General features: G+C 38.1%; 1 protein-coding gene across 2 annotated transcripts in view; it reads left to right on the top strand.

Moving 5' to 3' along the window:
- The window catches only part of efcab14 (EF-hand calcium binding domain 14), an 86049-nt gene that overhangs the window by 40004 nt on the left and 22461 nt on the right, over positions 1-23584 (top strand). The window contains exons 8-9 of one of the 2 annotated variants that reach the window (XM_020513955.2): positions 517-625; positions 20952-21086. In XM_020513955.2, coding sequence (XP_020369544.2) covers positions 517-625; positions 20952-21086 — 244 coding nt within the window. Of the gene's footprint in view, positions 1-516; positions 626-3979; positions 6059-20951; positions 21087-23584 lie in introns of those variants that run through there. The other variant, XM_048601747.1, reaches the window with a different exon arrangement.

The following is a 23584-nucleotide window of genomic DNA, read 5'->3' as shown; positions in this document are numbered from 1 at the left end:
CATTTTGTGTAGGTACACCCTAAATGCTGTCAGGGAGAGAGTTCCAGGATTTTGACTCCGCGACAGTGAAGGATCCATGATGTATTTCCAAGTTGGAATGGTGAGGAACCTGCAGTGGTGGTATTTCCATTTATCTGCTTCTCTTGTCTTTTCTTTATGGATTTAATAGGTTCTCTATAAAAAGTCTTGGTGAATTTCTGCAGTACATCTTGAAGTCTTATAGTTCCAAGAAGAAAAATATGATAAATGTTGATTTGACATTGGGATGCCCCTGAAATTGGGTATCCTATAATAGCCCAGATAAAGATTGATGCAATCTGCTGTTTTTGGATGCAGCATTTTCCTGTGTAGATGAGATTTCAGACTGTTGTATTCTCCTTCAAAGTGCACATTTTTATCACTACACTTCATGAATTCTTTAAGCAGCTTCCAAAAATTAATGACGATTCATGTCTGTTAATTGCTGATCATCTTAAATACCTTTCGTTAATATTGTGTTGGTTTCTCTCTCTGCAGAATCACAGCAGTCAAATGTCAAACCTTAGGGAGAGGTTGAAGGTTATGGTGAATGCCCTGACTAGCAAACCAGAAAATGTAGGTGATGCAAATGCAATCAACAGTCGAGGTAAGCAAGAGGCTATTTCTTAAAGCTATTCCTTTTTTGAGTACAAATATGCTAATCAAATATTCCAGTGTTTTTCTAAAAGGCAGTTTTATTCTTGACCCTTTTTCTATATTTGAGAGTCTCCTTCTCTGTTTGGTCACTCTGGTCAAAAATCGCACAACACCAGGTTATAGTTCAGTAGGTTTATTTGAGAACACTAGCTTTCTGAGCTCTCCTCCTTCCACGGGTGAAGTGTGGAAGAGGAGGTATACCGACACAGAATTTATAAGCAGAAAGGTAACAAACCTAAAAATGGTTTGCTGATCGCCTCCTGTTGAATCTTTAATTAATTAGAAAGGAGATGCAGGTTTCTATTGATTAAAATGCAAATCCCAGAATTTCTTTCAAGTCATTGCCCCGAGATAATTAAAGGTTTTATCAGCTTATACAAGAGGTGATGTCTCCAGTCAAACAGTGCATTTTAGGTGTGAGGCCTTGTTTAGAATCTGTTTGTGTTTTAACCTGGAGTCAGGCTGGTTTTTTTTTTTTGAACGAAATAAAACTTATACGCAAATACACAAATACACAAACATCTTGGCGAGGGGGAGCGAACCTCCAATCTCCAGGTACGTGTCCTCCAAGGCAGACTTTGAGATACAATACAACACAAAATCGCTGAGCAGAGGCTAATAACTAAGTTCTGTACCCGTGAGGGTGGCCTCAACCGTGATCTTGGGTTCATGTCACGCTGCAGGTGACCCCACCGCACCATCTAAACAAGGCCTCGCACCTAAAATGCATTGTCTGACCTGAGGTGTCACCTGTTGTATACACTGATAAACACAAGAACACAAGAACTAGGAGCAGGTGTAGGCCATCTGGCCCTTTGAGCCTGCTCCGCCATTCAATAAGATCATGGCTGATCCTTTCGTGGACTCGGATCCACTTACCCGCGTTCTCACCGTATCCCTTAATTCCTTTATTGTTCAAAAAAAATCCACCTTTTTTTAAAAGCGATTACTGAAGTAGCGTCAACTACTTCACTGGGCAAGGAATTCCATAGATTAACAACCCTCTGGGTGAAGAAATTCCTTCTCAGTTCAGTCCTAAATCTGCTCCCTCTAATCTTGAGGCTATGCCTTTAATTATCTCGGGGCAATGGCTACAAATAAATTCAGGGATTTGTGTTTTAATCAATAAAAACCTGCGTCTCCTATCTAACTGATTAAAGATTCAACAGGAGAGGGTCAGCGAGCCAGTTTTAGGTTTGCTAACTTTCTGCTTCATAATTCTGTGTCAGTATACCTCCTCTTCCACACTACACCTGAAGAAGGAGCAGAGCTTTGAAAGCTGGTGTTTTCAGATAAACCTGTTGAACTATAACCTGGTGTCGTGTGATTTTTGACCTTGTCCACCGCAGTCCAACACTAGCACCCCCAACATCATGATCACTCTGGTGCATCTGGGCGTATCATGGAAGCAACAGAAGATGTGGTTGTGAACAAATCTAAGGACTAACCTGGAATTGCTTGACCCTACAAGCATGATTATCTGTTGTTAATAAAATTATTGTAAAAGCTGAAGAAATTTTTCAAATGCATTTCTATCTCAAAATAGAGAGAAACAATAATTTTATCTGGGCAAAACTGCATTTTAAACATTACAAATCCTATTGCAGTATCCTTTAATCAGCCCAGCTTGTATTCTTTTAAAAAAAAAATACACAAGCTTGCATGGCTTGTCAAATTTATGCTAAGAAAAGAGGCTTTAAAGCAACATTGTTCACCAAAATATATAATCTATGCCTTACTCAAAAAAAGCAATTTGGAGTGAGAATGTTTAACTTTAATCATAGACAGAATAATGCTACTTCCTGTAATATGTTTTGGAATAGAATTGGGCTTGGGCTATGTATGTCGCTTCCAATGTATAAATGTTAATGTGTTTATTATTCGAATAGTGTTTTGAACTTGGAAAAAAATATCTGGTTGTGGTCTAACAAATGGAAAAGGATCTTTAGAGAGAGGATACATTTTAAAGAACCTTCTAGGGAAGGACTGTATGTAATGGATAGAGGAGGTTAAAATACGAATGAACTGGGATGTTTGGAGTAGTGACCATCATTGATAAGGTGAGATTGAATGGGAGAAAGAGAGGAATGGAAACTGTGTATGGGCTTAAATTTCACTTTCCCCTGAGTTCTGGTAACTGTGTGATGTGTTTATTTCTGCCTCCATCTGCGTAAAACAAACATAAAATGTTAAGTGTGTGGAGCTGGAGGAACATAGCAGGCCAGACAGCATCAGAGTTTCGGGATACTCAAACGTCAACTTTCCTGCTCCTCTGCTGCCTGGCCTGCTGCGTACCTCCAGCTCCACACTTATCTCTGGCTCCAGCATTGGCAGTTCTTACTATCTAATCATAAAATGTTAACATCTGCAACAGTTCTATCCTGATACAGAATGAGGACTGATTTGCCTGGGTATGCCCTTGCCTCATTAGAGACAATTATTTGAATGCAGCAGGCAAGGAGCTACTGTTCTTGAAAGTAAATAAACATTCTACTACAACTTCCCTCACTGTTACTGCGAAGGCAGCACACAAGGTCTTTGACTGCCCATCACTGTTCATATGCTCCCAGTGTCTCCCAAGTTCACCGAAGAAAGACCAAGGCTTCATGGTGTAACGGCAATTAATCCTTTTGATTTTCCAGATTTCCCTTGGTATACGTTAAGACAGTTGTCAAGGTATTCTCATTTATAATTTTGGAATGAGGGGGATATGGAAGATGAGAAGAAAGAACCAGAGGATGGCAGCCAGTCATAGGGAGAAGAACATAAACTGTTGAACAAATAGAAGGGTCATAAAAGTGGGAAAAAAACTGAAGTAAATGGGAGAAAAATGGAAGGAGAATAAAGTGGATGAAGAAGCAAGGAAAGTGGAGAGGGAAGTTACGGGAAAGTGGTTGTGGAAGGGAAGAAATTTTAACTTGATTCCTAGAGTACATATAAAAACATTCTAAATTGATTTTAGATTTGTTTCAAATGCAAAAATACCAGCAGGTATCAGTGGTGATTAACTTTTTGAAAATTAGTTGCACACTCTTTAGACTCTGACACACCTTATGATGTACTTTCCATTAAAGGGAGCAGTCCACATTGTTCGAGGTGCATAGAATTGAAATAATCAATGCTACTTTTATAACTTGGAAGCATCACTTATTTAGAACTACTTTTGTGAATAGCCCAACCAGATTTGTAAAATCTATTTTTACTCTATCTCATGATTCTTTTTCTGAATATTAATACAGTGACATCATCCTTTTGGTAAATTTTATAATTTGCATGTCTCTTTCCTCCTGCTGTATGTTTACAGGCTATCCGATAGTAATCGAGGCAATCATTTTACTGTTTTGGCTGAAATCATGTAGAAGTTTTGTACGGGCATTGGAGCAGCCGCTGGAGATGTTTATAGGGAAATTAAGGAAAGTGAATGGCATATTTTCTATATTTACCTTGTTCAGGACAGGGATGGGGGTCCCTGTTATTTATCCTGATTTCAGTTATTTTGCACTTTAATGACAGCACGTGTGTTAATATTCTGTGGCAATTTAACTTGCAATTTCCTTCAGTTTAGAAGCTGGTGGCAATTTTTGCATTATTTAAATTCTGGGAATACTGACCTACTAAGTTGATACATCACTTTTTTTTTAAGTTGAATTTTCTTTTTGCAAGGCATTTTATGTCAGCTCTCAGACATTGACCTCTGAAATGACTGGTGTTTACCAAAATTTATAGATTATTGCCTGGTAACTTTACTACCAATTTAGCTGCGTATGTATTACCTGATAGAGAAAATATTGTGTATCATAAACTTCTTTTTGTCAATTGTCTCTAGAAGCATAATGAGGTTATATTCTAAGTACAGTATTTAATGCTTTGATTTACAGTATATTTGTACATCTGACAGTTTCGATATTGATGAGAGAGATTATTTTCCCTTGTTGTAGTTGTGTGTGCATGTGTTTTTGGAAAGTTGCTGCTACTGGAACATTTTCAGCTCACTGAATATACTGGTTTGTGTTATGATTTCAACTGTGGCAGCTATTAGTTTAAGCTACAATGGCTCTTTAAGGTACCAGAACTGCACTAAGTATTGGATTTCATCAGATATTGTTAACTTTATGTACAAACTGTTCTTGACTTGGAGAAACCAGTAACATGAGTTTGGAATTTTATGACTTTTATGGTGCCCCATGCTAGTAATTGCAAAATAGGATGAAAAAACTGGTGAATGCATGGCTGGCAAGTCGGTGTTTGAGGACGGGCTTATAGACGTGGGATATGGTGACTGGTTCTGGGCAAGGTGAAACCTGTACAGTCTGTATGAATTTGCATCTCAACAGAACTAGGGTTGGTGTCCTCATGGAGTGGTTTGTTGGTGCTGTGGGAGAGAATTTAAACTAATTAATTTAACACTGGGATAGGGACCAGGATGTAGCATTAGAGAAGAGAAATTAAGTGCACAAAGGATTGGATGAGATCTGTTGCTGGATCAAGGAATAGTCATTTTCTGGAGTAACGTTTAGGGCAAGTACCAAGATGTAATTGAGTTTTGCAATACATGCATGTAAACACATAAAGCCTGGTAAATAAGATGGGAGAGCTGCAGACATGGCAAGCCATTTGAGAAAATGTTGTTCAGAAAAGGGGGAAAACTGAAACATCCTGGATCAAGATGTTTAGGGATACCAAGTAAGTAGAACAATTGGCAGTGCTAATTAAAGAAAATGTTACAATACTCAAGAAAAAATTTCTTGGAGGGACCAATGAAGCAACCCGTTTTGTTAAACAACAGAGGAGTGGTTATGCAGTTGGGTAATGTAGACCATCACTTAATGAGAAAGCCACGGAGGAACAAATTTGTGTGGAATTTGTATGTGCAAGACCATAGAGTAATGATACTGGTGGACACTAATTCTTCTAAATATAGATAGTGACAGTGTAAAGAGGGTGTGTTGTGTTCTCAAATATCACCACCTGTGGTCTGTTCTGGATTTTTTTATGGAACAGTACATTTCTGGCAATAGAAGAAAGGAGGCATTGCTGGATTTGCTTCTGAGGAATAAGGTATGTCAAATTGATGAAGTTGTCCATAGTAAACATGTAGGTAACCATTGAATCATATGATTTAGATTTGCTATTAAAAAGAATAAGGAACAATCTAGAGTTTAAAAAATTACTTAAGTGGAACAGGACAGTTTTCAATGAATTGAAAACATCTATCCCACATAAAGTGCAATCAGATTGGGAGGCAAAACTCATTCAGCAATGGGCTACCTTTAAATAGAAGGTAAATAGAAGCCTTCCTGATTATTTTGTGCAACTGTGTGCTAGCTTTGTGTTTTGTGCAGAAGTATCCCCAGTCCTCTTGTGTTGTAGCTTTCCGCAGCTTATCGCCATTTAAATAATACTGATCTTTTATTTCCCCTTCCAAAATGAATAACTTCTCATTTTTGCACATTATACTCCATTTGCCAACTTTTTGCCCAATTATTTAATCTATCAATCTCTCTGTAAACTGTTTGTACCCCTTTTGCAACTCGTCTTTCCGCCTATTTTTGTCATCTGCAAATTTAGTTACAGTACAGTTGCTTCCATCCTCCAAGTCTATCATATACATTGGAAACAGTCGCGTTCCCAGCACTGATTCCTGTGGATCCCCACTGGTTGCAGGTTGCCAACCTACAAAAGAACCCCTTATCCCCACTTGCTGTTTCTTGCCTAATAGCTGACATACTGCCTCCAACTCCATGGGGTCTTATCTTATGACTTTATCTTTTGTGAGATACCTTGTCAAACCCCTTTTGGTAGTCCAAATACAACACGTCATCTGGTTCTCTATCGGGTCTGGTCGAGACTTCTTTGAAATTCTCTACTACACTAGTCAAACATGATTTCCCTTTCATGAAGCCAAACTGAATCTGCTTGATTTGTTTATGATTTTCCAAATGCAGTGCTATTACTTCCTTAATTGATTCCAACGTTTTCTCAACAATAGCTGTTAGGCTAGTCAGCCTGTAGTTATCTGCTTTTTGCCTCCTTCCCTTTTTTTAATAGAGGTGCTACATTAGCAGTCTTCCAGTCCTCCTATTCTGCTTCAGTTTAGCAGTCTCCAACAGATCAAGGCTGGCAAAAAAGGAAGCCCTGAAGAGGCCAATCCCAGAAGCAAGAACTGTTGGAAGCTTAGTGTGTGGAAAACCCATATGTTAGTTCTGAAAGTCTTTAGAGCGCAAACAAGAATGCTCCAGTGATCGCCATGCCAACTGGAAAAAGTACTGTAAGGTGGCGATAGGTTGATCCCTCACTGAGTTTCAGTATCTCTAAGGGTTGTTGATCCATGTGTGAAACCCAACTTGCTGGATGATATTTATTTTTGCAGTTTGATTACCATAGTAACTAATCGCTGAAAGTACTCTCAATGCTGCCAATGTTCTTATGACAAAAGACACAAGTTTATTACACGGGAGGTGTGTGGGGGGGGGGGGGCGGGGCGGTGAGAAAAGACTGTATATAGCTGTGTGTAACAATTTTGAAATTTCCTAAACAGCAAAACAGATTCAGACTTTTTCCCAACAATATCGTTTATGGATACTTCATCCCAGTAAAATATCACTTGTTTTAATTTTAAAATTTCTTGCTGAGTTAATGATTTCTAATTTTTATAGCTTAGCTTCTTTCCAGTTCTATAATTTTTGACTTACTCACAATCTAGAGCCATCTTCAAAATTCTCTCAGCATACAGATTTCTACCAACTGAAATCTTGTATACTTGTATAAACTTTATACTTGTATAAATTAGCCTTTCCACTGCTAAGAACCTGTTCTTTTCAACATAGCCTCATGATTTCTGATTATCTGCCTTTCTGTAACTTAACTTTGTAAACATTCAGCCATTAATTCCCCGGTTTTCTCAGTGCGGTATTTAACTTGGATCCGGATGCTTTCTTGGGAATGATGTCTTTCGTTCGCTGTTCCAAATTACTTTGACTTTTTTTGATAAAAGAAGTCACCTTCACAAAACTGAACCAAGTTACGAGCAAGTTATTTATAACTACTTGATTGACATTTTGATGTGTCAGTGGAACAAATTGATAAGGGTAATATAGTTGATGTTTTGCAGATGGGTTTCAAAAGGTTTGAACTTGTCGGCATTATTTAATCCCATGGAATAAAGGAACAGTGGCAGCAGGATACAAAATTTGCTGAGTGACAGGAAACTGAATAGAGTTGAACATTTGCTTTCGGACTGAAGGAGAACATACTTTGTTTCCCACACGTTGGTGTGAGGACCACGGTCTTTAATCTGTTGTAGTCACTTGGTCTTTGGTGTCCAGGGCAAAAATTCAATTACGGAAATGTGGATAGTTATTGAATTCGAAAGTACGTAGACCTATGTAATAGTTGGGTGTCTGGCAGATAATTGTAACAATTTGATTAAGTGATGCTGGAACAGAGTTTGAATGTGTACAAATCGTTGGAGGTGATAAGGCAAGCGAGAAAGCTCCTGCATCTGCTTTACAACTGTAGCATTTAGTTTATATTGTTCATCCTACTCATCTTATATCATTTAGTTTAAAGAGACATATGGGATCCTGAACTTGTATAATTGTAGGCATAGAGTATATAGACAGAACAGATAGAGACAACAGAAAAGCCCAGAACCAGACTAAGCAGATTTAAAGTAATCTCAAAAGCATTAAAGGCAACCTGAATACCTTTTATTTTGTTTAATGGCAGGTTAAGATCTAGGATGAGCATCGAAGGTAGATAAAGTCTCGGTTGTGGCTTTGTAAAGGGAACTGAATTAATCTGACAGGGATGAAATTGCAGGGTAAGCGCTAGGGAATGGGACTAGCTAAACCTAATCTTGCAGAGATCTGTGATCTGCAAGATTTGTGACTTCAATTGGCTACAATAGATCAGTAAAGATAGTGGCCCTTACACCACCACCTAGGAAACAGAAGTATGCTTTCCTCTGGTCCAAAAGCAGGTGTTCAGAACCCCTCAGCTTCCAATCACTCAGCCAATTTGGTAACCTGCTGCCACTGTTCTTTTTATTCCATGAGCTTAAACAATGCTGACAAGTCGAAGTCTTTTGAAAGTCCAACTGCAATGCAGTAATTTTGATTGTGATCATTATGGCTTCCACGTCATTGAGATGCTTCAAACCTGCTTTCTTTCTGCTTTGTTTTGCGAGTGTGTCTACCTATTTACTAAATATCTTGGTTGAATAGAGAAGATATTTGCCTAACCAAAGTTTTTAACAATCCCAATTCCATTTTTATCCTTAGTTTCATTCTTTGAATGTAAATGTATTTGATTTAATTTATTTTTCTAATGTGTTTGTGTGGACTGCCTCAGTAAATACACAGTGCTGCATTATTTGAAAAGCATAGGACAGAAGAGACTCTCGCCACTCGAGACCTCTGCCAAGAGACCTTGGAGAGACCTTCAAACCAACTTCACTTGACATGAGTTTGGACTGTGTTTGATACAAAAGAGGCATGTAACCTCCATGTAGGGGAGACTGATGCTGGGCATAACTCTGTAACATAATAACTGACAGTGAGGAAGATTCACGCTGAGGTGGGACATTGCTTTTAACTGTGTCAGAGAAATCACATGTTCAGCCAGAAGCATGGCGACACAGCATTGCAGAACTTTCTGCACTTGAGTTTGAGACAGCGGGCACCCATTCTACAGCCTGCTTGCCCAATATAACTGAAGCTTTGAGACTTTATCTTGAAGAATGTGTGTAATTTCGAACTCTTTATTTAAGTAAGGATGCAAATATGGTGAAGCTGATTCTGAGGAGGTTTACTAGAAGAATACCTAGAATGAGTGCGTTGTCTTCAGAGAATAGATAGGACTGGCTTGTTTCTTCTGGCATTTAGAAGAGAGATGGCTACGCAATCTTGAATGGTCATAAAGTAGATGTAGGAAGTTGTTTCCTTTTTGTGGGTGAGGCCAGAACTAGAGGGCACAGTTTTAAAATTAGGGGTCACCCTCTTGGGATCGAGATGAGACACAATTTTTTGAGAGTTGAGAGACATCGGAATGCCCTGTCTCAGAATGTGATGGAGACGTGGTCATTGAATATTTTCAAGGCAGAGGTAGGTAGATTTGGGTCAGGCAAGGCAGTTTAAGATCATCCGGTTAAAAGAAAATATGGAATACAAAACGCAAACAGATGAGCCATGATCTTATTGAATGGCAGTGTAGGCTCCAGGTGCCAAATAGCTGCCTTACTGCTTCTATTTTCTTAATCTTCAGCATTTTAGAACAGCCACCAATCTCTTTGATCTAAATGTAATTGTGCTTTGCTGTTAAAGCTTTTCTAACAGAGCTCATAAATAAGCAGATAAATTCAATGCAAATATTGTTGAGCAGACTGAAACTTAAATGTGATTTATCATGATTTGTCATATTGTGATTGTTAAATTATTTCTATAATCAGAAAAAAGGGTTAAAATAGTTGAAAACTTAAGAACATGTATAATTTGTCCAAGTAAATGCAATGTCATTTTATGCTGCCAAACCTGAGTTTCTTCAGCATTTTTGTTTTCATTTCAGATTTTCAGCATCTGCCATAAATTGCTTTCAAGTAATTTTAAATGATGTTGCCAAAGTTTAAAATCAAGATATCTAATTTTAAACAATTTTCAGTGGAAGTTGTAGGCAAATAAATGTATTTATGCTTATTCCATTAAAAATTCACTACATTTTTTTCAAATTTATTGAGATTTTCTTATTCTATTTTATAATAAAATTGTAATTAAGCTCTCATCAGGCTCTCCTCAGATGCTTGCAAACTCATCTCTCTTCCAGGTTGAAAAATTACCCTTACAATTACCTCTTCGTATGGATGAGGTGAATTTCCAACAGAATGCCCATGGTATGTTCAAGGTGATACTATTCTTATCACTGTAAACCTCTAGAATGGAGGAAGTGCAGAAATAAACTTTGAACCAGAGAAAAGAGAAGAAATTAAAGTTACAATCCAAAGAATGAAGCAACAATGTTTTGCAAAGAAACAAGAGAAAAGGGCTAAAGGTAAAGAACTCATAAATCTCATCAAACTGGGCTGCTTTAAAAGCTATACACGTGGAGGAAGAGACTTTGCTCCAGGTTTCACTGCACGGGGATAAGTGATTCAACATGTTGGCACTAATTGATGTGACAAGCATGACCTTGATTGAGTTGTATAGTTCAGCATTTGTTGAAACAGTTTTGAATCATGTAGGTTTGTTTTCTTATGTTAAAAGCTAAGTTTGGATTAATGGCAATTTTGGCACAAACAAACTTCATATTTTTAGGCAAAAGTTGGTGTAAGTGAAGATCGATGCACGGAGCAGGAGGAGTCCGAGCACTTCTGATTGGTACATAGCCTGAAAACTTAAGAGGAGAAGATAGGCATTTGGTCAAATTAAAAAGAAGTTAGTTTGGCTTAAAATGCTTTATAATTGAAACTTTTGATCGTAGACCACAGCATCTTTAATCATTAATGCTTGGTTTTGTTTGAAAGGTTGTTGTAAATATTCAAACTTCAAGATTTTTGTTATTATAAATGGTACTTACATTTTGCTTAATTAATTTGATATGAAAATTATTTCAACGAGAAGAAATGCAATCACACTTAAGTTAATCTGCTCTTAGCTGGTGGGCCTTTACTTTGATCCAGAATTTGCACTGGATCATTGAATTGCCAATTAGGAATTTAGAAGCAGGAGTAAACCATTCAAGTCATTGAGTTTGCTCTGCCATTCAATTAGATCATGGCTGATTCTGAAGTTTAATCTCGATAAATGTGAGGTGTTGCATTTCAGTAAGGCAGAACTTCGGGTTCTAGGGAGTGTTGCTGAATGAAGAGACCTTGGAATGCAGGTTCATAGCCCCATGAAAGTGGACTTACAGATAGACAGGGTAGTGAAGAAGGCATTTGGTATACTTTTATAGGAATTGCGATGTCCTGTTGTGGCTGTACAGGACATTGGTTAAGCCACTTTTGGAATACTGAGTTCAGTTCTGGTCTCCCTGCTATAGGAAAGATGTTAAATTTGAAAGGCTGCTGAAAAGATTTATAAGGATGTTGCTGGAGTTACAGGGTTTAAGCTATAGGGAGAGGCTGAATAGGTTGGGGCTATTTTTCCTGGAGCATCGGAGGCTGAGGGGTGACCTTACAGAGATGTATAAATTCATGACTGGCATGGATTAGAGTAAATAGCCAAGCTCGTTTTCTCATGGTAGGGGAGTCTGAAACTTGAGGGCATTGCTTTAAGGTGAGAGGCAAAAGATAGAAAAGGGACCTAAGGGGCAACTGTTTCACACAGAGGGTGACGTGTGTGTGAGAGAAGCAAGTTGCTATTGGAAATAGTGGAGGCTGGTACAGTTACAACATTTAAAAGGCATCTAGATGGGTAGATGAATAGGAAGGATTTAGCTGGATGTGGGCCAAATGCTGATAAATGGGACTAGATTAATTTAGAATATCTGGTCAGTGTGGATGAGTTGGACCAAAGGATCTGTTTCCGTGCTGTACGTCTCTGACTCTACCTCATTATTTGCCCCTATTATCCCCATATTCTTTCATTTACAGCAGTGTGTACTATGTACAAGATACACTGCAGAAATTCACCAAAAATCCTCAGACAGCACCTTCCAAACCCATGACCACCGCCATCTAGAAGGACAAGGGCATCAGACATATGGGAACACCACCACCTCCAAGTTCCCCTCCAAGTCACTCCCCATCCTGACTTGGAAATATATCATCGTTCCTTCTCTGTCTGGGTCAAAATCCTGGAATTCCCTCCCTAACAGCATTGTGGGTCAACCCACAGCAGGAGGACTGCAGCAGTTCAAAAAGGCAGCTCGCCACCACCTTCTCATGGGCAACTAGGGATGGGCAAGGAATGCTGGCCAGCCAGCGACGCCCACATCCTGCAAATGAATAGGGGAAAAAAATTGTCTCCAGAAATCCATTAATTTCTATCTTGAGCATGCTCAATGATTCAGTTTAGGGGAGAGAACTCTGAAGATCTCAGACTTAAATGATCTACCCTTTGTTCTGAGATTCAGTCCACTGGTTTTGAACTGACCACTTGGGGGATGTACCTTATCTACATCCACCTTGTCACTCTCTGAAAGAATTTAATAAGTTGCAATGAGGTGACCCTCGTTCTTCAAAGCTCTAGAAAATGCAGGTCAAAGTTACTTCAATCTCTTCTTGTAAAACAATCCAATCTTGCCACCCTAGGGCTAAATCCAATGAACCTCTATTGGATTGCCTCCATGACCACTTTATCCTTTTTTTATATATAAGTGAGCAAAAACTACAGAACTCTCAAGGTGAGATCTCATTTAAGGCACTAAACAACTGTAACAAGATGTCTTCCCCCTGTATTCAAATACTCTGGCAGTGTAGGCCAACGCGCCATATGCCCTCCAGATTGTTTGCTGCACCTGCATGCTAGCCTTTTGTGATTCAAGAACAAGGATATCCTTTAGTATCCCTTTGGACACCTGCACTGCCGAATTCCTTAGCATTTGAAAAATATTCTACCTTTGGCTTTTCTTACCAAATTGAATAACTTAACACTTATTCAAATTCTATTCCATCTGACATGTTCTAGCCCATTCACTTAACTTGTGCAGGTCATCTTGAAGCCGCCTTGTATCTTATTCTCACTTTGCATTCCCATCCACTTTGGTGTCATCAGCAAATTTATAAATGTTACAGTTGGTCCCCACGTCCAAATCATTTACATAGACTGAATAACTCTGAACCTAGCACTGATTATCACAGCATTCCACTAGTTGAAGCTTGAGAATAATCCATATATTGTTAATTTCTGCTTTCTGCCAGTTAAACAGTTCTCAATTCAAGGTAGTATATTTCCTCCATTCCCACGTGCTCAAATTTTGTTTACTAACTTGCAGTGTGGGACTTTATCAAAAACCTTCCAAAAGTGCAAATACACCTCATCTACTGGTAGTTCTTAATGAATGCTACAAGTAACATCCTTAAAACAAAACTCCAGTCATTTGTCAAGCATTATTTCCCTTTCATCAATCCACGTTAAGTACATCTATTATTACCGTTCTTTTCTAAATGTCTGGTTACAGAACGTAGAATTGTACATCACAGGAACAGGCTGTTTGGCCCACCATGTCTGCACTGACGATGATATTATCACCCCCTTTATTACAGATGTCACCATTTTCCCAACTCTGTCAAACTAAAAGTTCTGCAATTTTCCATTTTCTGTCTTCCTGTCTTAATAAGAATCTGTAGAATTTTGAAAGATAACTTCCAATGCATCCACTATACCTCTAGCCATATCATTCAACACAGAGATAAAGCTCATCTGATCCAGAGGATTTGTTAAACTTCAATCCAGTTTACTTTTGAAGTTAAAAATGTAAAAGTCAACACAGTCCTTGCAGATCATAGGACTGCTCTGTCATTAGGAGTGTTGGTTTAACCTGAGGATTATCACCTCGGGTGAAGGGAGAGTATTTCTGTAGCATTAAGAACACGAATAACATAAGAAATAGGGGAGGAGTAGGCCATTTGGCTCCTCACGCCTGCCCGACCATTCACCAAGATCATTGCTGAACTGCCTCCTCACTTCTTTCATGCCAGTTCAGCATAACGCTTGACTCCCCAATATTTCTAAACTGTCTACCTCCTTTATATACTTTCAGTGATGTAGCCTCCACGGCTCTCAAATTCCAGGCATTCATTACCCTCTGGGAGAAAGTAATCCTTTGCATCTCAGTTTAAAATGACTGTCCCCTTATCTGTAAACGTGCCCCCGAGTTCGACTCTCCCATTAGTGCAAACATCTTTTCACCTTATCCAAACTCCTTAGAATTTTGTGTATTTCAATAAGATGGCTGCATATTTTCCTAAACACTAGTGTATAAAGGCCTAACCTACTTGACCATTAAGTCAGTCCCTTCATGCCAGGAATCAACCTAATGAAGCTCTTTTGAACTGTCCCCAGTGTCAGTACAACCTTTCTTTTAAATAAGAGGACTAAAATGTACACAGTACTCCCAGGTTCAGCTTCACGAACACCCTTCAAGCCTGTGCAAGAAATGCCAAAATTCCATTTGCCATCATAATTATTTGCTGTACCTGCATGCTAACTTTTCATGTTCTATGCCCTGGAACACCTATATCGTTCTGCACTATGTTTTTGGAGTTTCTCTCCATTGAAGTAATCTTGTGCCTTTTGATTCTTCCTAGCAAAGTGCATGACCTCTTACTTTTTTAAATTAAACTGCCTGACCAGATCTTGTCCATTCACTCAACCAATCCAAATCCCCTTGCTGTTGCCCATGTCTTCATTATAGCATGCCCTCTCTCCTGTTTCAGTACTGTCGGCAAATGTGGATGCACATGTGTCACCACCTTCAAGTCATCAATGTTGATAGTAAATAGTTGAGAATGTAGGGCTGATCCTGTGGCAAATCACTAGTTGAGTCTTTCCAACCTGAAAAAGATCTATTAATCCTGACTCTCTGCTTCTTGTGTGTTAAAGAATTCATGATAGTACATTATTCTCAATACTGAGAATTTGTACCTTGTGCAGTAATGTTTTTTTGCCGCAACTTGTTGAATGCCTTCTGGAAATCTACTGTTTTCCCTTTATCAACTCTTTGTTATATTCCAAAGAACTCTAGAAAATTTGTCAAAAGTGATTTTCCTTTCACAAAACCATGTTGACTGTTTTGATTATGTTAAGCGTTTCTAAACATCCTACTGTTTCTTCCTTAACAACAGACTCTAGCATTTTCTCAGCAACAGATGTTAGGATAATTAACCTGTAGTTTCCTGCTTTCATCTTCCAGTCTCTCCCCTTTAAATAGAGTTGTCACGTTAACGGATTTCCAATCTGCTGAAATTCTCCTGGAATTTAGTGATTTTTCTGGACTATTTCGATCACATGCCAGGGACCTTCAGGAGTCGGATGTTTGATTTTATTTTCAGGGATACTTTTAGTACATCACCAAGTGTTTCAGCTCTCCTCGGAGTCTGAGTTGAGTTCTGAGTGGAACACCTCTTCAGTCTGGTATCTGGCATGTGCATGTGTCCCATTTTAGCAGAGCTATGTTTAGTTAATTAGCACCTCAATGTATGTGTGTTAACTTCGGAGATGGCACTGTCGGTGAACTTCCTCGTTACCATATATGAAGGATCTTGTGAAGGAACCGCTGGTGGTACTTTTCCAGTGCTTTGAGGTGTCTGCTGTAGATTGTCTTAAGACTCCAAAGCATATAGGAGTGCATGAATTACTGTTGCTGAAAACATTATTGTTTGTGCACAATATGGAAAATGCATGTTTGCATCAAATCAGCAGTTACCCGAAATTGTGTATTGATGCAATCTTGGCTTACATGTGGAGAGTAGAAATTTGGCACTTGAGTGCTGCTGATACTTAGGAAACTATTCCCGGGCACTTCCCTTTGTGAAAAGGGAGATCTTAACTTGAGAGATATCCAATTATGAATAGGGGTATAGACTGATTTCAAAAAATGCATTGGTGTTGAATGTAAGATTTAGACAAGTCAACAGTGGTTCAAAATTCGGTAAGAAAAAGTGAATATGTTTGAGAGCTAATTTTGTAACAGGTGGTGAATGAGTGAAATAGCCTATCTAGTGAGGCAGTAGAAATGGAGGATATTATTGCTTTCAGGAGTATTCAGTAAGTTTAGCAGACAAGATGCTTTGGAGAATACAACTGCTAAATAAATCGCTCTTCATGGATATTGGATATATTCAGAGAGGACCCTTATCTAGGGGTATGTGTGTAATGTGCAATTATGGCTTGGCAAGTCTTGATGCATTTCTAGTGCCTTACCTGAAATACTTTTTTCCTTGTCTCCCTAGGAATTGGTATTATAAATTATTAGAATTGGTCATCCATAGATTGAACAAATGTTGCTATCAAACTATTTAACTGAATTCAGGAGAAATAAGAGCGCTATTTACAATAGAAGGGAATACAATGTCAATTAAGCAATGAGAAAATTGCATTCTAATTCCTCCTTGTTATTGACATTAGTTTGTTGAAGAAAAAATCATTAAAGTTCGAAAGAAAAGCTTGCTTGAAAAAAGAGCAACTGGTTTAATAAGGAGCCCAGCTGATTCTTTTGTAAAGTGATGTGTCCAACGTAAGATTAGAGGTGCCCGTATAACAGGAATCTGATGGCAGAACCTGAGATTATATAATTGATCTTTGAGTTAATTAAATTGAGAGCAGATGATGTTCGAAAATAAGATGTGAAACGTTCATGGCTACTAGGTTTCAAAAGCATGTAGGATCGATTTAAGCCATTTATGTTGTCAGTACAAGCAGGTTCATCATTAGATAGGCATCATATCAGCTGCAAATAAAAAAGAAACGTATGAATGCTTATACACTGCAGTAGTAGAGTCCTACCTCTGGGTCTGAAAATCTGGGTTCAAGACCCACCAGCAACAGAGGTGTAATAATATGTTCGCAGGTAGATTAAATAATACTTAACAGCTAACAGACTGAAACAAGCAAAGTGTAATAAAATTCCATTCTGTAAAATTATGTTTTGAATTGAGTGGTGGTAGAATACACTTTTTCCTGTAATTCCCCACGTTCTTTGAGTGTTCAGTGAGAAAGAGATAACAAAATAAGCGCAAAATCCATTCAGTCTACCTTGGTTCATCCATCCAGAATAGAGGAAAAAGTTGAATTTGGTCATCCGGTTGTATTCTGAAGATGTGACCTGTTAATTATGGCAATAGAGATTCAAAATAATGATAACACATGAGAAAATTCTTCCATCAATTTTAGGCTATGCATTTTTGTTCTAGTGTGCTGATTTTGCTTCTGCAGTGTGGAAATATTTTGGAGAATGGAAAGTTTTAGGAATAGGTTGGGCCGTGGTTAAAAGCTTGCATCAACTGTTGCTATTCATTTGAATTTCCTGCTGACTAACTAAACAGCAGAAACGGCAAAATAAATTGGAGAGAATAAATTGTCGGACTGAAATCCTCAATTTAACCAGGTACTGATATGTAACTCTGGAAAATTGATCTTGAAATGAGTAAAGAAAAAAAGCAGAAGTCACTCAAGTTTCAAACAAACTTCAACTGAACAAATACATTCATAGCTAAAAGGAAAAGTTGCACAAATAAATAAAAGTAGGCAGGAGAACAACATTGCATTTAAAACTAATTATTGTTTGAACTACTGAACTAATTCAGTAATTCAGTGCTCTTAGCAATAATAACTTCGTATAGCTTCTTTAACAAGTTGAATCATCCACAAGATACCACAAACAAAATTTGACACTAATCCATGTAGAGATACTAAGGTGTATGAGAAATTTGGTCAAAGAGGGAGATTTTAAGGAGCGTCTCAAAAAAGATAGGTAGAGAGGTTTAGGGAGGAAATCCCAGAGTTTTGAAAACACAACTGCTAGTAGTTAAATAATTAATGTTGGCCATGTTCAAAGCCAGAATTGGAGGTTTGGAGTTTTTGATTTTTGATTTTGATTTTATTGTCACGCAGCCAAAGATGAAGTTTTCAGCACTCCTGGTGGCTTTGCATTGCAAGCTCTGCTTGAGTTTGACTTCCCATCAGTGTGGTTTAGCTGAATTTGCACCGCTATGACTTTGACAAACTAATGGAGCAAAGGTGGCCAGATTTTGAAATCAAAACAGCAAATGTACAGCAGATCGGGCAGCATGTATAATGAAAGGAACTGAGTGAATGTTTAAGATCAGACCCATATGAAAAAGTGTTCTTATTTTAATTTGCATTTGTGTGCACTGTGCAATTGGTTGTCCAGTTTGTAAAGTTCTGTGTTATTTCTTTCCTGTTTTGTGAGGGTTAAGTCAGTTCACTTGATTTTAGAGATTTGTTTCCGCTGTAGGTCAAGCACTGGTTGTGGATCTTCTTCACTGATTTTCCTTGAGGTCCATGGTTGTATATTTGTGAATATTGATTCCTTTTACAATATACTTTGGTAGTAAAATAAAACCTGCCATTTAGAATACTAGAACCTCATTCAGATGTAAAAGGAGAAATATTTTTCATGAAAACTAGATTCAATTAAAGTGCTAAGTTATTGTCTTTTCTTTAGCATGAACATATTCATTGCACTTTTACCTGCAGTAAATCAGGATAACCAGGTTATATAACGTTTGTATGCAGGCTCATGGTTATGATTGAAACACCTAAAGAGAAACATCACAGGTACTTGGAGGTGCAAACCCAAAAATTTCCTCTGAAGTCTCTGGATAAGTTATACTGCAGGGACCATTCCATGTGTGTTTATGACAGATGAGAACAACACAATAGATGTGTTAAGCACAGACTTTCAAAACTCCTGCAATAAGGTGTCAAATAGGGGACTCGTCATGATCAAAGTCTGTGAAATTGGCCGCCAGGTAATATATTACGAAGGTGGATAAAACGCAGTGGAAGCTAAGAGAAAGTAGGAATTGGTGTATCACAAGGAGGCTCATTTTGATCATCATTGCTGACCATCATAAATGGGCTCAGGTAAACTTTGTTACTCAGACTGGATTGACAGGGGAAGGTGGTAGCGGTTCCTAAAGTACACGAAGATGTGAAGAGTAGCGTCAATGGCAACTAAAGTTCAAGTGTGTGGGCTGTTTTAGTTTGTTAGGAGAAATAAGGAGACCACATGTAAGTAATGACATTGAATAGATGAGTAACAAGATCTGGAAAACGATTCCTTTAAAGCCAATAACTGTGGAAAAGAGATGAATTTCCAAGTAACTGATGCAAAAGAATCACAAAAATTTCAAGAATTCTACTGTAATAAAGTTACAGAATAAAGACTGAAAGTTACCTGGTAAATAAATAATACACCAGGCTACATAGATGGTATATTTCCCATTAGCTTAAACCCCATGCTATGCTTAGACATTTCGCTTCAACAGCAATGTAATATTGTATTTTTGGAGAACAGAGTGAATATTCATTTTCTTATGACTTGGAAAATTAAGATTCTAAAGTAGACAAAACCATATATAGCTTTGTTTGATTTGTATTTCTATATTGTATGTTAAGGGAATAAACATAGTTTTAGTTTATGTTAGATTTTGTGCTCTGGTGGTGGTACTGGGTTTTCTGGATTATATGTGCATTTATTGAGGTCTTTGTTTTTAAAAAAAAAAGAAATCTTTAATTCTATATTTCAGAAACCCAGGGTGGAAGGGAAAAAAAAACTGGGTTGCACCAACAAGATGCCCTATGACACAAGAAGAGAAAAATGTTTTCCATTTTAGAAAGTAAAATGTAAACGTCAAGAAGGTTGGTAGGTGGGAGGATTTTTTTTGTGTCATTCAGAGACGAAGCCTGTACTAGCTGCAGTGCAGTTCTGCAGTCTTCATAAGTATTATGGAAAGAGAGAAGTAATCCTGAGTGGCTTAATGTTAGCAAGAGAAAAGATCTAAGAACACAGCTGTGGAAGAGGAGTTTAGGAATCCACATCACAAAATAAGTGAGCTACGTTAGCAGACTAAGGATTAGAGGATGATACATTGACGAAAGAAATCACATTGAGTGAATGCAGAATTTTGCTGGAAAGGAATCTACTACAGCTTTGCCCACTGAACATGGAGTCTTAAAGTGGAAACAGGGTGATGTTAAAATGCTTAAATCTTTATTTTTACCAGACTGTTTCAAAGTGTCTTTACACAGTACAAAAGAATTTACACACCATAAATCCTTTGGTTGGAGTTATTTTGGCATGCGAATATGTTCTGTTCTGAACACCATGGTAAACAAATAGTCCATCAGTTTTATCTTTGCTATCAAGCCAAGTTTCGCTGTGGAATCTGACTTGTACAGTGTTGCCAACATCTGGCCCATAAAAAGAAATCTTTAAAGTTGTGTTGGACCTGGATAGGATCTGTATGGGAAAACTGCTTTCACTTGTTACATGAGTGCAGAGCAAGTGACTATATGTAAAAGGCAACAATTGGCAGATCGAAAAGAGTTTAGGAGGACTTCCTTCACACAGCGTAGTGAAGCAAGAAGTTGTGGAAACAAATTTAGGGAAGCTTTGCATGCACAAGGATGGAAGAGTGAAGAGGGATATAAAGGCAGGATGAGAAGTGGTCATTTAGATTGTGAATTATAAATACTCATGGATCAGGTTGGCAGAATGGCCTGTTTCCGTGATCTAGACTCTAACTTGTCCCTGCAGGCCTGAAGACATGAGTTATGAACAAAACTATTTGTGATGCTGTTTTTGTTCTACAGGTAATACAAGTTCAGTTACTACAGTGAAACCTGTAGTGACTTCCACACTTCCAGTAAAAGCAGGACCTAAAAAAAACAGTAAAAGGAATGTCAAATTAAAACATCTTTCTTTACCTGGAATTACCAATTTGAAAGGTGAGTTGTATATCATTCATATTTGATACTACGTTCAGCTGTGATATTTACACATTTTATGTCATCTTAAATGCACATTTGGAAGTATCAATTGTTGTGATCCTGACAATATCAGTGATCTCCAGAGCTATTTGCCTAAGTGTTTGCATATTGTCAGCGTAATGATTCAATTCACCCAGATACTGAACAATATTTAAATAACTGACTGATTTGTTAATCTGCCAGTCTGTTGGTTTGTTGTAATATTTGCTCCTCTCCTGGGTGAGAGTACTGGGGAAACATCTTTACAAGAATGGAAAGATAAAGTAATTTTTTTAGAGAAGCTTTATGTACCTGCTTACAAAACAATTTTACTTTGAGTATTTAACCTCCGCAAAATTTAGTGTCAAAGCTAAATTAAAATTGGAATTAACTAGGAATAGTAAAAGGTTATCAAGCTCAACAACCTTGTGAATTTCTGAGATATTGTCAACATTGTATACTTTCTTATCTTTCAATCATTTCTCTCCTGAAGGGTAAATAATCTGGAATATATGAATTATGATTGAATTGCCTTACCCTGTTTCAGTCCTGGAAAAAGTGGGTCATTGGTCTGTTTCTGTACCTTGCCTTCTGATTGTGTGGTATCAGGAGGAAACAATATTTAGGATTTCCCTTCTTGGTTTTCCTGGTTTACTACCCTTCTCCACCTCCTCCACCGCCACCCCCCAGCTTTTTCTGTCCCATAATATTCCTTTGGTCGCATTTCCTTCATGTCCTGCTATTGTCATGTGCCCCAGCACCCCCAACCACCCAAAAAAAAAACTTAGTGATAGCTCACTGTTCCTTCAAGTGCAATTGAATTTTCATTCAGAACTGTATTGATTAATTGAGGGCAGTCAGCATGAATTTAAGGGAAGGATGTGTGACTGACTCGATTGTTTTTGTGGAAGTAACTAGGAGATTTATGAATGTAGAAAGCTTGTAGTCTCCAAGAATGTTAGAACACTGTTGACAAGATTCACTGCAAACTGGCCAGGAAAGTTAAGCCTGTAAGAACTAAGGGTATATGGCAAAATGGGTCCAAAATTGGTTCAGTGACAGAGTAAACAGCAGTCATATTTTTGTGGCTGAAAAACTATTTCTGAAGCTTCTGTTAGACTCTGTTCTTGGTCACTTGCTTTTCACGGCTTATACAATGATTTAGAATTAAATATGATGGGATGAACAACTCATTAATTTAAAAGCACAATATAAATATGTTCCAAGGTACTTTACTGGAGTGTCGGTTATAAGGAATCTCTTGCGAGAGAAACTTGTGACAGTTCTCTGCAGGGAATTCCAGAACTTTTGGGTCTAGGCAGCTGAAGACTGAGCCACTAGTGGTAGAGCAGTTATAATAGAAGTGCTCAAGAGGTCAAAATTGGAGAAGCAGGGGTATTTCCAAGAGGTGTGGGCAGCATATTTCTTATAGATAAAGAGGAGGGAGATAATGATGATGGAGGGTCTTAAAAGGACAGATGAGAATTTTAAAATCAAGGTGTTGCTTCACCAAGAGCTGGTGTTGGTCAGCAAGTGGAGGTTTTTAAGTTATAAACTGGCAAGCCAACAAGAATAAAACATTAAATAAAAACCGAAAGAACTGCGGATGCTGTAAATCAGGAGCAAAAACAAAGCCGCTGGAAAAGCGCAGCAGGTCTGGCAGCTTCTGTGAAGGAAATAAACAGAGTTGACGCTTCGGGTCCGGTGACCCTTCCTCAACTGTTCTGAGGAAGCGTGACCGGACCCGAAAGGCAACTGTTTTTTTTCCTTCACAGATGCTGCAAGAATAGAACGTTATCTGCATTTTTCTACATGGAATTGATGGGTAAAATGGCTTTCATCTGTGCCATGATGACTTTGAAATAAAAGTTGGTCTGTTGTTATTGATGAGGTCGATTATAAAGTTGTTAGGGGATTTGGTCAGGTGAACTGAAAATTGATAAATGATTACAGTCCAGAGAAAGATGTGTTACTGCATTCTAGGGGATGAAAGACAAAGGAATGCACAATAAATACAAGGTACTGACAAGTGCAGAGGTACAGAGGGACCTTGTTACATGTCTATAGACCTCAGAAGGTAACAGAACAAGGCAAGGGAAGTACTTCCCTTATTAGATGTGGCATAGAATACCACCGTATGAATAGTGTGTTCAGTTCTGCTTGCACATTGCAGGAAGACTGAGTACAGAGTAAAAATGTTAGAGTAAATTAATAAGGATGTTACAGGAATGGAGAATTTCACACGTGAGGAAAGATTGTATAGTCTGTGTTTAATCTCCTTTGGTGTATTTAATTGAGGTGTATAAATTTGAGGTGCCTAGACAGGATGGATATTATCAGAGATCAAGAACTAGAGACATAATTTTAAATTAATTGGCAGAGTGATTAGTGAGGAGTTGAGAAGTATTTTCATACATAAGAATGGTGGGTGTCTGGAATTGGTTGTATTATAAAAAGGAACTATCAATGCATTTTTT

This window comes from Rhincodon typus, chromosome 10 (assembly GCF_021869965.1).
Source record: "Rhincodon typus isolate 14 chromosome 10, sRhiTyp1.1, whole genome shotgun sequence".
Taxonomy (NCBI): Eukaryota; Metazoa; Chordata; class Chondrichthyes; order Orectolobiformes; family Rhincodontidae; genus Rhincodon; species Rhincodon typus.
The sequence above is the reverse complement of the archived record's forward strand: the minus strand, read 5'-3'. Positions and strand labels throughout refer to the sequence as shown.